General features: G+C 50.9%; 1 protein-coding gene across 1 annotated transcript in view; it reads right to left on the bottom strand.

Annotated features, from left to right (window-relative positions):
* The window catches only part of marchf4b (membrane associated ring-CH-type finger 4b), a 36,868-nt gene that overhangs the window by 19,012 nt on the left and 5,558 nt on the right, over positions 1–12,298 (bottom strand). The window contains exons 3-4 of the mRNA XM_052523297.1: positions 11,974–12,128; positions 11,145–11,337 (exon numbers count right to left, since the gene is read on the bottom strand). Coding sequence (XP_052379257.1) covers positions 11,145–11,337; positions 11,974–12,128 — 348 coding nt within the window. The remainder of the gene's footprint in view (positions 1–11,144; positions 11,338–11,973; positions 12,129–12,298) is intronic.

Below are 12,298 nucleotides of genomic sequence, written 5' to 3'. Positions count from 1 at the left end.
TGGTTGTTGATGCATGGGGAGTGAGTAGCTCTGTCTGATTGGTTGTTGATGCATGGGGAGTGAGTAGCTCTGTCTGATTGGTTGTTGATGCATGGGGGGAGTAGCTCTGTCTGATTGGTTGTTGATGCATGGGGAGGGAGTAGCTCTGTCTGATTGGTTGTTGATGCATGGGGAGGGAGTTGCTCTGTCTGATTGGTTGTTGATGCATGGGGAGGGAGTAGCTCTGTCTGATTGGTTGTTGATGCATGGGGAGGGAGTAGCTCTGTCTGATTGGTTGTTGATGCAGGGGGAGTGAGTAGCTCTGTCTGATTGGTTGTTGATGCATGGGGAGGAGTAGCTCTGTCTGATTGGTTGTTGATGCATGGGGAGGGAGTAGCTCTGTCTGATTGGTTGTTGATGCATGGGGAGGGAGTAGCTCTGTCTGATTGGTTGTTGATGCATGGGGAGGGAGTAGCTCTGTCTGATTGGTTGTTTACGCATGGGGAGGGAGTAGCTCTGTCTGATTGGTTGTTGATGCATGGGGAGTGAGTAGCTCTGTCTGATTGGTTGTTGATGCATGGGGAGAGAGTAGCTCTGTCTGATTGGTTGTTGATGCATGGGGAGGGAGTAGCTCTGTCTGATTGGTTGTTGATGCATGGCGAGGGAGTAGCTCTGTCTGATTGGTTGTTGATGCATGGGGAGTGAGTAGCTCTGTCTGATTGGTTGTTGATGCATGGGGAGGGAGTAGCTCTGTCTGATTGGTTGTTGATGCATGGGGAGGAGTAGCTCTGTCTGATTGGTTGTTGATGCATGGGGAGTGAGTAGCTCTGTCTGATTGGTTGTTGATGCATGGGGAGGGAGTAGCTCTGTCTGATTGGTTGTTGATGCATGGGGAGGGAGTAGCTCTGTCTGATTGGTTGTTGATGCATGGGGAGGGAGTAGCTCTGTCTGATTGGTTGTTGATGCATGGGGAGTGAGTAGCTCTGTCTGATTGGTTGTTGATGCATGGGGAGTGAGTAGCTCTGTCTGATTGGTTGTTGATGCATGGGGAGGGAGTAGCTCTGTCTGATTGGTTGTTGACGCATGGGGAGGGGAGTAGCTCTGTCTGATTGGTTGTTGATGCATGGGGAGGGAGTAGCTCTGTCTGATTGGTTGTTGATGCATGGGGAGGGAGTAGCTCTGTCTGATTGGTTGTTGATGCATGGGGAGGAGTTGCTCTGTCTGATTGGTTGTTGATGCATGGGGGGAGCTCTGGAGTAGCTCTGTCTGATTGGTTGTTGATGCATGGGGAGGAGTAGCTCTGTCTGATTGGTTGTTGATGCATGGGGAGGGAGTAGCTCTGTCTGATTGGTTGTTGATGCATGGGGAGGGAGTAGCTCTGTCTGATTGGTTGTTGATGCATGGGGATGGGGGAGTAGCTCTGTCTGATTGGTTGTTGATGCATGGGGAGGGAGTAGCTCTGTCTGATTGGTTGTTGATGCATGGGGAGGGAGTAGCTCTGTCTGATTGGTTGTTGATGCATGGGGAGGAGTAGCTCTGTCTGATTGGTTGTTGATGCATGGGGAGGGAGTAGCTCTGTCTGATTGGTTGTTGATGCATGGGGAGGGAGTAGCTCTGTCTGATTGGTTGTTGATGCATGGGGAGGGAGTAGCTCTGTCTGATTGGTTGTTGATGCATGGGGAGTGAGTAGCTCTGTCTGATTGGTTGTTGATGCATGGGGAGGGAGTAGCTCTGTCTGATTGGTTGTTGATGCATGGGGAGGGAGTAGCTCTGTCTGATTGGTTGTTGATGCATGGGGAGGGAGTAGCTCTGTCTGATTGGTTGTTTTAGCTCTGCATGGGGATGGGGAGGGAGTAGCTCTGTCTGATTGGTTGTTGATGCATGGGGAGCTCTGAGTAGCTCTGTCTGATTGGTTGTTGATGCATGGGGAGGAGTAGCTCTGTCTGATTGGTTGTTGATGCATGGGGAGGAGTAGCTCTGTCTGATTGGTTTGATGCATGGTTGAGCTCTGTCATTGGGTTGATGCATGGGGAGTGAGTAGCTCTGTCTGATTGGTTGTTGATGCATGGGGAGGGAGTAGCTCTGTCTGATTGGTTGTTGATGCATGGGGAGTGAGTAGCTCTGTCTGATTGGTTGTTGATGCATGGGGAGGGAGTAGCTCTGTCTGATTGGTTGTTGATGCATGGGGAGGGAGTAGCTCTGTCTGATTGGTTGTTGATGCATGGGGAGTGAGTAGCTCTGTCTGATTGGTTGTTGATGCATGGGGAGTGAGTAGCTCTGTCTGATTGGTTGTTGATGCATGGGGAGGGAGTAGCTCTGTCTGATTGGTTGTTGATGCATGGGGAGGGAGTAGCTCTGTCTGATTGGTTGTTGATGCATGGGGAGTGAGTAGCTCTGTCTGATTGGTTGTTGATGCATGGGGAGTGAGTAGCTCTGTCTGATTGGTTGTTGATGCATGGGGAGGGAGTAGCTCTGTCTGATTGGTTGTTGATGCATGGGGAGGGAGTAGCTCTGTCTGATTGGTTGTTGATGCATGGGGAGTGAGTAGCTCTGTCTGATTGGTTGTTGATGCATGGGGAGGGAGTAGCTCTGTCTGATTGGTTGTTGATGCATGGGGAGGGAGTAGCTCTGTCTGATTGGTTGTTGATGCATGGGGAGGAGTAGCTCTGTCTGATTGGTTGTTTACGCATGGGGAGGGAGTAGCTCTGTCTGATTGGTTGTTGATGCATGGGGAGGGAGTAGCTCTGTCTGATTGGTTGTTGATGCATGGGGAGTGAGTAGCTCTGTCTGATTGGTTGTTGATGCATGGTGAGTGAGTAGCTCTGTCTGATTGGTTGTTGATGCATGGGAGGAGTAGCTCTGTCTGATTGGTTGTTGATGCAGGGGGAGGGAGTAGCTCTGTCTTATTGGTTGTTGATGCGTGGGGAATGAGTAGCTCTGTCTGATTGGTTGTTGATGCAACAACCAAAACCAAACAGGGTGGTTTTAGGAGGGGTTCTGAAAAATACTCATGGGGGTCCACTGAGGTTGACTAGCAACAACAACAGGAACTGAAAGACACCCACCATGAGCACCCATGAAATTTGCTCAAGAAGAGGCAAAAAAGAAAAACCACACCAAACTTAGACAGGAAGCAAACATAAAAGGTGGAGTAAAACGAAACCAGGGAAATCAGATAAAGGATTGTTTGTCTAGAAATCAACTAAAGGTGTTGACCCTCCACATCTATCAAGACAACTAAAGGTGTTCACCCTCCACATCTATCAAGACAACTAAAGGAGTTGACCCTCCACATCTATCAAGACAACTAAAGGAGTTGACCCCGACACCTATCAAGACAACTGAAGGTGTTGACCCTCCACATCTACAAAGACAACTAAAGGAGTTGACCCCCCACATCTATCAAGACAACTAAAGGTGTTGACCCTCCACATCTATCAAGACAACTAAAGGTGTTGACCCTCCACATCTATCAAGACAACTGGAGGTGTTGACCCTCCACATCTATCAAGACAACTGGAGCAGCTGGGTGAGGGGGCTGGGTGAGTGGGCTGGGAGGGTGGCTGGGTGAGGGGGCTGGGAGGGGGGCTGGGAGGGTGGCTGGGAGGGCGGGCTGGGAGGGGGCTGGGAGGGCGGGCTAGCTGGGTGAGGGGGCTGGGAGGGGGAATGGGAGGGGTGTCTGGGTGAGGGGATGGGAGGTCAGACTCACTCTGCCCTAACAAGGACTCTAGTCAGTCATCTACCAGACAGAATCTCACTCTCCAGCCCTAACAAGGAATCTAGTCAGTCATCTATCAGACAGACTTACTCTCTAGCCCTAACAAGGACTCTCGTCAGTCATCTATCAGATAGACTTACTCTCCAGCCCTAACAAGGACTCTCGTCAGTCATCTATCAGACAGACTCACTCTCCAGCTCTAACAAGGACTCTAGTCAGTCATCTATCAGACAGACTCACTCTCCAGCCCTAACAAAGACTCTAGTCAGTCATCTATCAGACAGACTCACTCTCCAGCCCTAACAAGGACTCTAGTCAGTCATCTATCAGACAGACTCACTCTCCAGCCCTAACAAGGACTCTCGTCAGTCATCTATCAGACAGACTCACTCTCCAGCCCTAACAAGGAATCTAGTCAGTCATCTATCAGACAGACTTACTCTCCAGCCCTAACAAGGACTCTCGTCAGTCATCTATCAGACAGACTCTCACTCTCCAGCTCTAACAAGGACTCTAGTCAGTCATCTATCAGACAGACTCACTCTCCAGCCCTAACAAGGACTCTAGTCAGTCATCTATCAGACAGACTCACTCTCTAGCCCTAACAAGGACTGTAGTCAGTCATCTATCAGACAGACTCGCTCTCCAGCTCTAACAAGGACTCTAGTCAGTCATCTATCAGACAGACTCACTCTCTAGCCCTAAGAAGGACTCTAGTCAGTCATCTATCAGACAGACTCATTCTCCAGCCCTAACAAGAACTCTAGTCAGTCATCTATCAGACAGACTCAGTCTCCAGCCCTAACAAGGACTCTAGTCAGTCATCTATCAGACAAACTCACTCTCTAGCCCTAACAAGGACTCTAGTCAGTCATCTATCAGACAGACTCATTCTCCAGCCCTAACAAGAACTCTAGTCAGTCATCTATCAGACAGACTCAGTCTCCAGCCCTAACAAGAACTCTAGTCAGTCATCTATCAGACAGACTCATTCTCCAGCCCTAACAAGAACTCTAGTCAGTCATCTATCAGACAGACTCAGTCTCCAGCCCTAACAAGGACTCTAGTCAGTCATCTATCAGACAGACTCAGTCTCCAGCCCTAACAAGGACTCTAGTCAGTCATCTATCAGACAGACTCAGTCTCCAGCCCTAACAAGGACTCTAGTCAGTCATCTATCAGACAGACTCAGTCTCCAGCCCTAACAAGGACTCTAGTCAGTCATCTATCAGACAGACTCAGTCTCCAGCCCTAACAAGGACTCTAGTCAGTCATCTATCAGACAGACTCACTCTCCAGTGAGAGGATTAAATCTGTTTAATCTTCGTTGAGTGAGACTTTCTGGTTTTTATTTGATATTGTTCTTGATTTAAGCTGCTGTGGTAGAACCTAAAATATTGTATTACAATTAACCCTAACAAGGACTCTAGTCAGTGTATATAAAACACTGCAGAGGATGAGTTTATCTGCAGAAAGGAATAAGTTACAGTATGTTTAAAACTAAAGACTCAACAGAGTACATCAGGGTTAGACAACCCTGGTCCTACATCAGGGTTAGACAACCCTGGTGCTACATCAGGGGTAGACAACCCTGGTCCTACATCAGGGTTAGACAACCCTGGTCCTACATCAGGGGTAGACAACTCTGGTCCTACATCAGGGTTAGCCAACCATGGTCCTACATCAGGGGTAGACAACCCTGGTCCTACATCAGGGTTAGACAACCCTGGTCCTGGAAGGCCACAGTCACTATCTTCATCAGGGGAAGACAACCCTGGTCCTGGAGGGCCACAGTCACTATCTTCATCAGGGGTAGACAACCCTGGTCCTGGAGGGCCACAGTCACTATCTTCATCAGGGGTCGACAACCCTGGTCGTACATCAGGGTTAGACAACCCTGGTCCTACATCAGGGTTAGACAACCCTGGTCCTACATCAGGGTTAGCCAACCCTGGTCCTACATCAGGGGTAGACAACCCTGGTCCTACATCAGGGGTAGACAACCCTGGTCCTACATCAGGGTTAGACAACCCTGGTCCTACATCAGGGTTAGCCAACCATGGTCCTACATCAGGGGTAGACAACCCTGGTCCTACATCAGGGTTAGACAACCCTGGTCCTGGAAGGCCACAGTCACTATCTTCATCAGGGGTAGACAACCCTGGTCCTGGAGGGCCACAGTCACTATCTTCATCAGGGGTCGACAACCCTGGTCGTACATCAGGGTTAGACAACCCTGGTCCTACATCAGGGTTAGACAACCCTGGTCCTACATCAGGGTTAGCCAACCCTGGTCCTACATCAGGGGTAGACAACCCTGGTCCTACATCAGGGTTAGACAACCCTGGTCCTACATCAGGGGTAGACAACTCTGGTCCTACATCAGGCTTAGCCAACCCTGGTCCTACATCAGGGGTAGACAACCCTGGTCCTACATCAGGGTTAGACAACCCTGGTCCTGGAGGGCCACAGTCACTATCTTCATCAGGGGTAGACAACCCTGGTCCTGGAGGGCCACAGTCACTATCTTCATCAGGGGTCGACAACCCTGGTCGTACATCAGGGGTAGACAACTCTGGTCCTACATCAGGGGTAGACAACCCTGGTCCTACATCAGGGGTAGACAACTCTGGTCCTACATCAGGGTTAGCCAACCCTGGTCCTACATCAGGGGTAGACAACTCTGGTCCTACATCAGGGTTAGCCAACCCTGGTCCTACATCAGGGGTAGACAACCCTGGTCCTACATCAGGGTTAGACAACCCTGGTCCTGGAAGGCCACAGTCACTATCTTCATCAGGGGAAGACAACCCTGGTCCTGGAGGGCCACAGTCACTATCTTCATCAGGGGTAGACAACCCTGGTCCTGGAGGGCCACAGTCACTATCTTCATCAGGGGTAGACAACCCTGGTCCTGGAGGGCCACAGTCACTATCTTCATCAGGGAAGACAACCCTGGTCGTACATCAGGGTTAGACAACCCTGGTCCTACATCAGGGTTAGACAACCCTGGTCCTACATCAGGGTTAGCCAACCCTGGTCCTACATCAGGGGTAGACAACCCTGGTCCTACATCAGGGGTAGACAACTCTGGTCCTACATCAGGGTTAGCCAACCCTGGTCCTACATCAGGGGTAGACAACCCTGGTCCTACATCAGGGTTAGACAACCCTGGTCCTGGAAGGCCACAGTCACTATCTTCATCAGGGGAAGACAACCCTGGTCCTGGAGGGCCACAGTCACTATCTTCATCAGGGGTAGACAACACTGGTCCTGGAGGGCCACAGTCACTATCTTCATCAGGGGTCGACAACCCTGGTCGTACATCAGGGGTAGACAACTCTGGTCCTACATCAGGGGTAGACAACCCTGGTCCTGGAGGGCCACAGTCACTATCTTTATCAGGGGTAGGCAACCCTGGTCCTACATCAGGGATAGACAACCCTGGTCCTACATCAGGGTTAGACAACCCTGGTCCTGGAGGGCCACAGTCACTATCTTCATCAGGGTTAGACAACCCTGGTCCTGGAGGGCCACAGTCACTATCTTCATCAGGGGTCGACAACCCTGGTCGTACATCAGGGGTAGACAACCCTGGTCCCACATCAGGGGTAGACAACCCTGGTCCTGGAGGATCACAGGCACTGTCATCATCAGGGGTAGACAACCCTGGTCCTGGAGGATCACAGGCACTGTCATCATCAGGGGTAGACAACCCTGGTCCTGGAGGACCCTGGTCCTGGAGGATCACAGGCACTGTCATCATCAGGGGTAGACATTTTCCTCCTCTGTCTCTGCTGCTAAAGCCATTTTCTACCACTCTAAATTCCAAGCATCTGCCTCTAACCCTAGGAAGCTCTTTGCCACCTTCTCCCCCTCCTGAATCCTCCTCCCCTCCCCCTCCTCCCTCTCTGCAGATGACTTCGTCAACCATTTTGAAAAGAAGGTCGACGACATCCGATCCTCGTTTGCCAAGTCAAACGGCACCGCTGGTTCTGCTCACACTGCCCTACCCTGTGCTCTGACCTCTTTCTCCCTCTCTCTCCAGATGAATTCTCGCGTCTTGTGACGGCCGGCCGCCCAACAACCAGCCCGCTTGACCCTATCCCCTCCTCTCTTCTCCAGACCATTTCCGGAGACCTTCTCCCTTACCTCACCTCGCTCATCAACTCATCCCTGACCGCTGGCTACGTCCCTTCCGTCTTCAAGAGAGCGAGAGTTGCACCCTTCTGAAAAAACCTACACTCGATCCCTCCGATGTCAACAACTACAGACCAGTATCCCTTCTTTCTTTTCTCTCCAAAACTCTTGAACGTGCCGTCCTTGGCCAGCTCTCCCGCTATCTCTCTCTGAATGACCTTCTTGATCCTAATCAGTCAGGTTTCAAGACTAGTCATTCAACTGAGACTGCTCTTCTCTGTATCACGGAGGCGCTCCGCACCGCTAAAGCTAACTCTCTCTCCTCTGCTCTCATCCTTCTAGACCTATCGGCTGCCTTCGATACTGTGAACCATCAGATCCTCCTCTCCACCCTCTCCGAGTTGGGCATCTCCGGCGCGGCCCATGCTTGGATTGCGTCCTACCTGACAGGTCGCTCCTACCAGGTGGCGTGGCGAGAATCTGTCTCCTCACCACGCGCTCTCACCACTGGTGTCCCCCAGGGCTCTGTTCTAGGCCCTCTCCTATCAGGCGTAGACAACCCTGGTCCTACATCAGGCATAGACAACCCTGGCCCTGGAAGGCCACAGTCACTATTTTCATCAGGGGTAGACAACCCTGGTCCTGGAGGATCACAGGCACTGTCATCGTCAGGGGTAGACAACCCTGGTCCTGGAGGATCACAGGCACTGTCTTCATCAGGCGTAGACAACCCTGGTCCTACATCAGGCATAGACAACCCTGGTCCTGGAAGGCCACAGTCACTATCTTCATCAGGGTTAGACAACCCTGGTCCTGGAGGGCCACAGTCACTATCTTCATCAGGGGTAGGCAACCCTGGTCCTACATCAGGGTTAGACAACCCTGGTCCTACATCAGGGTTAGACAACCCTGGTCCTGGAGGGCCACAGTCACTTTCTTCATCAGGGGTCGACAACCCTGGTCGTACATCAGGGGTAGACAACCCTGGTCCTACATCAGGGGTAGACAACCCTGGTCCTGGAGGATCACAGGCACTGTCATCATCAGGCGTAGACAACCCTGGTCCTACATCAGGGGTAGACAACTCTGGTCCTACATCAGGGGTAGACAACCCTGGTCCTGGAGGGCCACAGTCACTATCTTCATCAGGGGTAGGCAACCCTGGTCCTACATCAGGGATAGACAACCCTGGTCCTACATCAGGGTTAGACAACCCTGGTCCTACATCAGGGTTAGACAACCCTGGTCCTGGAGGGCCACAGTCACTTTCTTCATCAGGGGTCGACAACCCTGGTCCCACATCAGGGGTAGACAACCCTGGTCCTGGAGGATCACAGGCACTGTCTTCATCAGGTGTAGACAACCCTGGTCCTACATCAGGCATAGACAACCCTGGTCCTACATCAGGGGTAGACAACCCTGGTCCTGGAGGATCACAGGCACTGTCTTCATCAGGCGTAGACAACCCTGGTCCTACATCAGGCATAGACAACCCTGGTCCCACATCAGGGGTAGACAACCCTGGTCCTGGAGGATCACAGGCACTGTCATCATCAGGGGTAGACAACCCTGGTCCTGGAGGATCACAGGCACTGTCTTCATCAGGCGTAGACAACCCTGGTCCTACATCAGGCATAGACAACCCTGGTCCTGGAGGATCACAGGCACTGTCTTCATCAGGCGTAGACAACCCTGGTCCTACATCAGGCTTAGACAACCCTGGTCCTGGAGGATCACAGGCACTGTCTTCATCAGGCGTAGACAACCCTGGTCCTGGAGGATCACAGGCACTGTCTTCATCAGGCATAGACAACCCTGGTCCTACATCAGGCTTAGACAACCCTGGTCCTGGAGGATCACAGGCACTGTCTTCATCAGGCATAGACAACCCTGGTCCTGGAGGATCACAGGCACTGTCTTCATCAGGGGTAGACCACCCTGATCCTACATCAGGGGTAGACAACCCTGGTCCTACATCAGGGGTAGACAACCCTGGTCCTACATCAGGCATAGACAACCCTGGTCCTACATCAGGCATAGACAACCCTGGTCCTACATCAGGGGTAGACAACCCTGGTCCTACATCAGGCATAGACAACCCTGGTCCTACATCAGGCATAGACAACCCTGGTCCTACATCAGGGGTAGACAACCCTGGTCCTACATCAGGCATAGACAACCCTGGTCCTACATCAGGGGTAGACAACCCTGGTCCTACATCAGGGGTAGACAACCCTGGTCCTACATCAGGCATAGACAACCCTGGTCCTACATCAGGTATAGACAACCCTGGTCCTACATCAGGCATAGACAACCCTGGTCCTACATCAGGCATAGACAACCCTGGTCCTGGAGGATCACAGGCACTGTCTTCATCAGGGGTAGACAACCCTGGTCCTACATCAGGGGTAGACAACCCTGGTCCTGGAGGGCCACAGTCACTATCTTCATCAGGGGTAGACAACCCTGGTCCTACATCAGGCATAGACAACCCTGGTCCCACATCAGGGGTAGACAACCCTGGTCCTACATCAGGCATAGACAACCCTGGTCCTACATCAGGGTAGACAACCCTGGTCCTACATCAGGCATAGACAACCCTGGTCCTACATCAGGCATAGACAACCCTGGTCCTACATCAGGGGTAGACAACCCTGGTCCTACATCAGGCATAGACAACCCTGGTCCTACATCAGGCATAGACAACCCTGGTCCTACATCAGGCATAGACAACCCTGATCCTACATCAGGCATAGACAACCCTGGTCCTACATCAGGGGTAGACAACCCTGGTCCTGGAGGATCACAGGCACTGGAGCCACTTCATGTTTTTGATTGAACTGACCTGGAAGACCAGGTGTGTTGAATTTAGTAATTCACTGATCTGATCAATTAGCTGTTCTGGTGTGATGCCTAGTGGGGACAAAATCCTACAGTTCCTGAGGCACTTCCAGGAACTGAGTTGCCTACCTCTGGAGTAAAGGATTAAAGGCTAGAAACTCTCTAAAACAGATGAAGAATGGAACTGAGTTGCCTACCTCTGGAGTAAAGGATTGAAGCCCAGATGAGCTAAATCAATATATAATGACAAAGTATTCTCATGTTAGACCTGTAGGCAAAACTATACAGATCTATCAAATTGATCATTCATAATTTCTGCCATTCATTCTCTCAGTGTCTATAGCATTCAACTCACATACAGTACGGGGATTTCAGAGTGAGATAATCTGAAGAACAAGCAACTGCCATCCATTACATTGACGGTCAGTGAGCCACGGTTGTAAACTAGAATAGGGCTCAGCCTCACCGAAGCAGACGATGTCCATGAATCCGTACATGCCGTAGCAGATCTGGAAAAGCAGGTCATGTCTCTGCCAGCGTGCCGAGGGGCTGAAGGAGGACCAGACCAGCCAGGACAGACTGGCCACCAGGAACATAGACCCCAGAACCGCTGCAGCTATCTGAACCTTCTCTATCACCGCCAGGGAGATGGACTGCCACTGCGGGAGGGAGGGACGGAGATACTGTAAACACAAATGCACCATTGTCTGTTTGAAAATGAGATCTACTGCTGTAATGGGTTTATTATGGATCCCCATTAGGTCCTGCCAAGGCAGCAGCTACTCTTCCTGGGGTTTATTATGGATCCCCATTAGTTCCTGCCAAGGCAGCAGCTACTCTTCATGGGGTTTATTATGGATCCCCATTAGTTCCTGCCAAGGCAGCAGCTACTCTTCCTGGGGTCCCAAAAATTAAGGCAGTTTATAAAATGTTAAAAACATTACAATACATTCACAACAGATTTCACAACACATCTAGGGTGTTTTTCCAAGCCACACCGTGCTTCTACATCTGCATTGCTTGCTGTTTGGGGTTTTAGCCTGGGTTTCTGTACAGCACTTTGCGACATCAGCTGATGTAAGAACGCCTTTATAAATACATTGGATGTGATTTGATTCAGTGTGTGCCTTCAGGCCACCACTCTACTACCCCTTATCTACAGGATCAATGTGTGTGTGTATGCGTGTGTCTGTACCTGTGTGTGTATGCGCGTGTCTGTGCCTGTGTGTCTGTCTCGTCACATTCCCGCTGTTCAATAGGGTGTATTTTGTTTTACTGCTGGCGTGGTAGCTCACCTGTAGCGGGTTCCTGGTGCTGATGCTGATGACCTGGTACTTGTAGTAGCAGAGTTCACAGGCCCAGGATCCTCTCTGACTGATCCACTTGATGAGGCAGGGCTGGTGGATACAGCGGACCGACCCACTGCAGCGACATGGGCTCAGCAGCTCCCCTGTGGGACACATTACATTACACAGCAGTTGAAACCAAAGGCCCATAATTCCTCACTGGCATAATACAGTACCAGTCAAAAGTAAAACTTAATTTTTTACTATTTTCTACATTGTAGAATAATAGTGAAGACATCAAAACTATGAAATAACACATATGGAATCATGTAGT

Source organism: Oncorhynchus keta, chromosome 7 (assembly GCF_023373465.1).
Source record: "Oncorhynchus keta strain PuntledgeMale-10-30-2019 chromosome 7, Oket_V2, whole genome shotgun sequence".
In the NCBI taxonomy this organism is placed as follows: Eukaryota; Metazoa; Chordata; class Actinopteri; order Salmoniformes; family Salmonidae; genus Oncorhynchus; species Oncorhynchus keta.
This window is presented reverse-complemented; position numbering and strand designations above follow the sequence as displayed.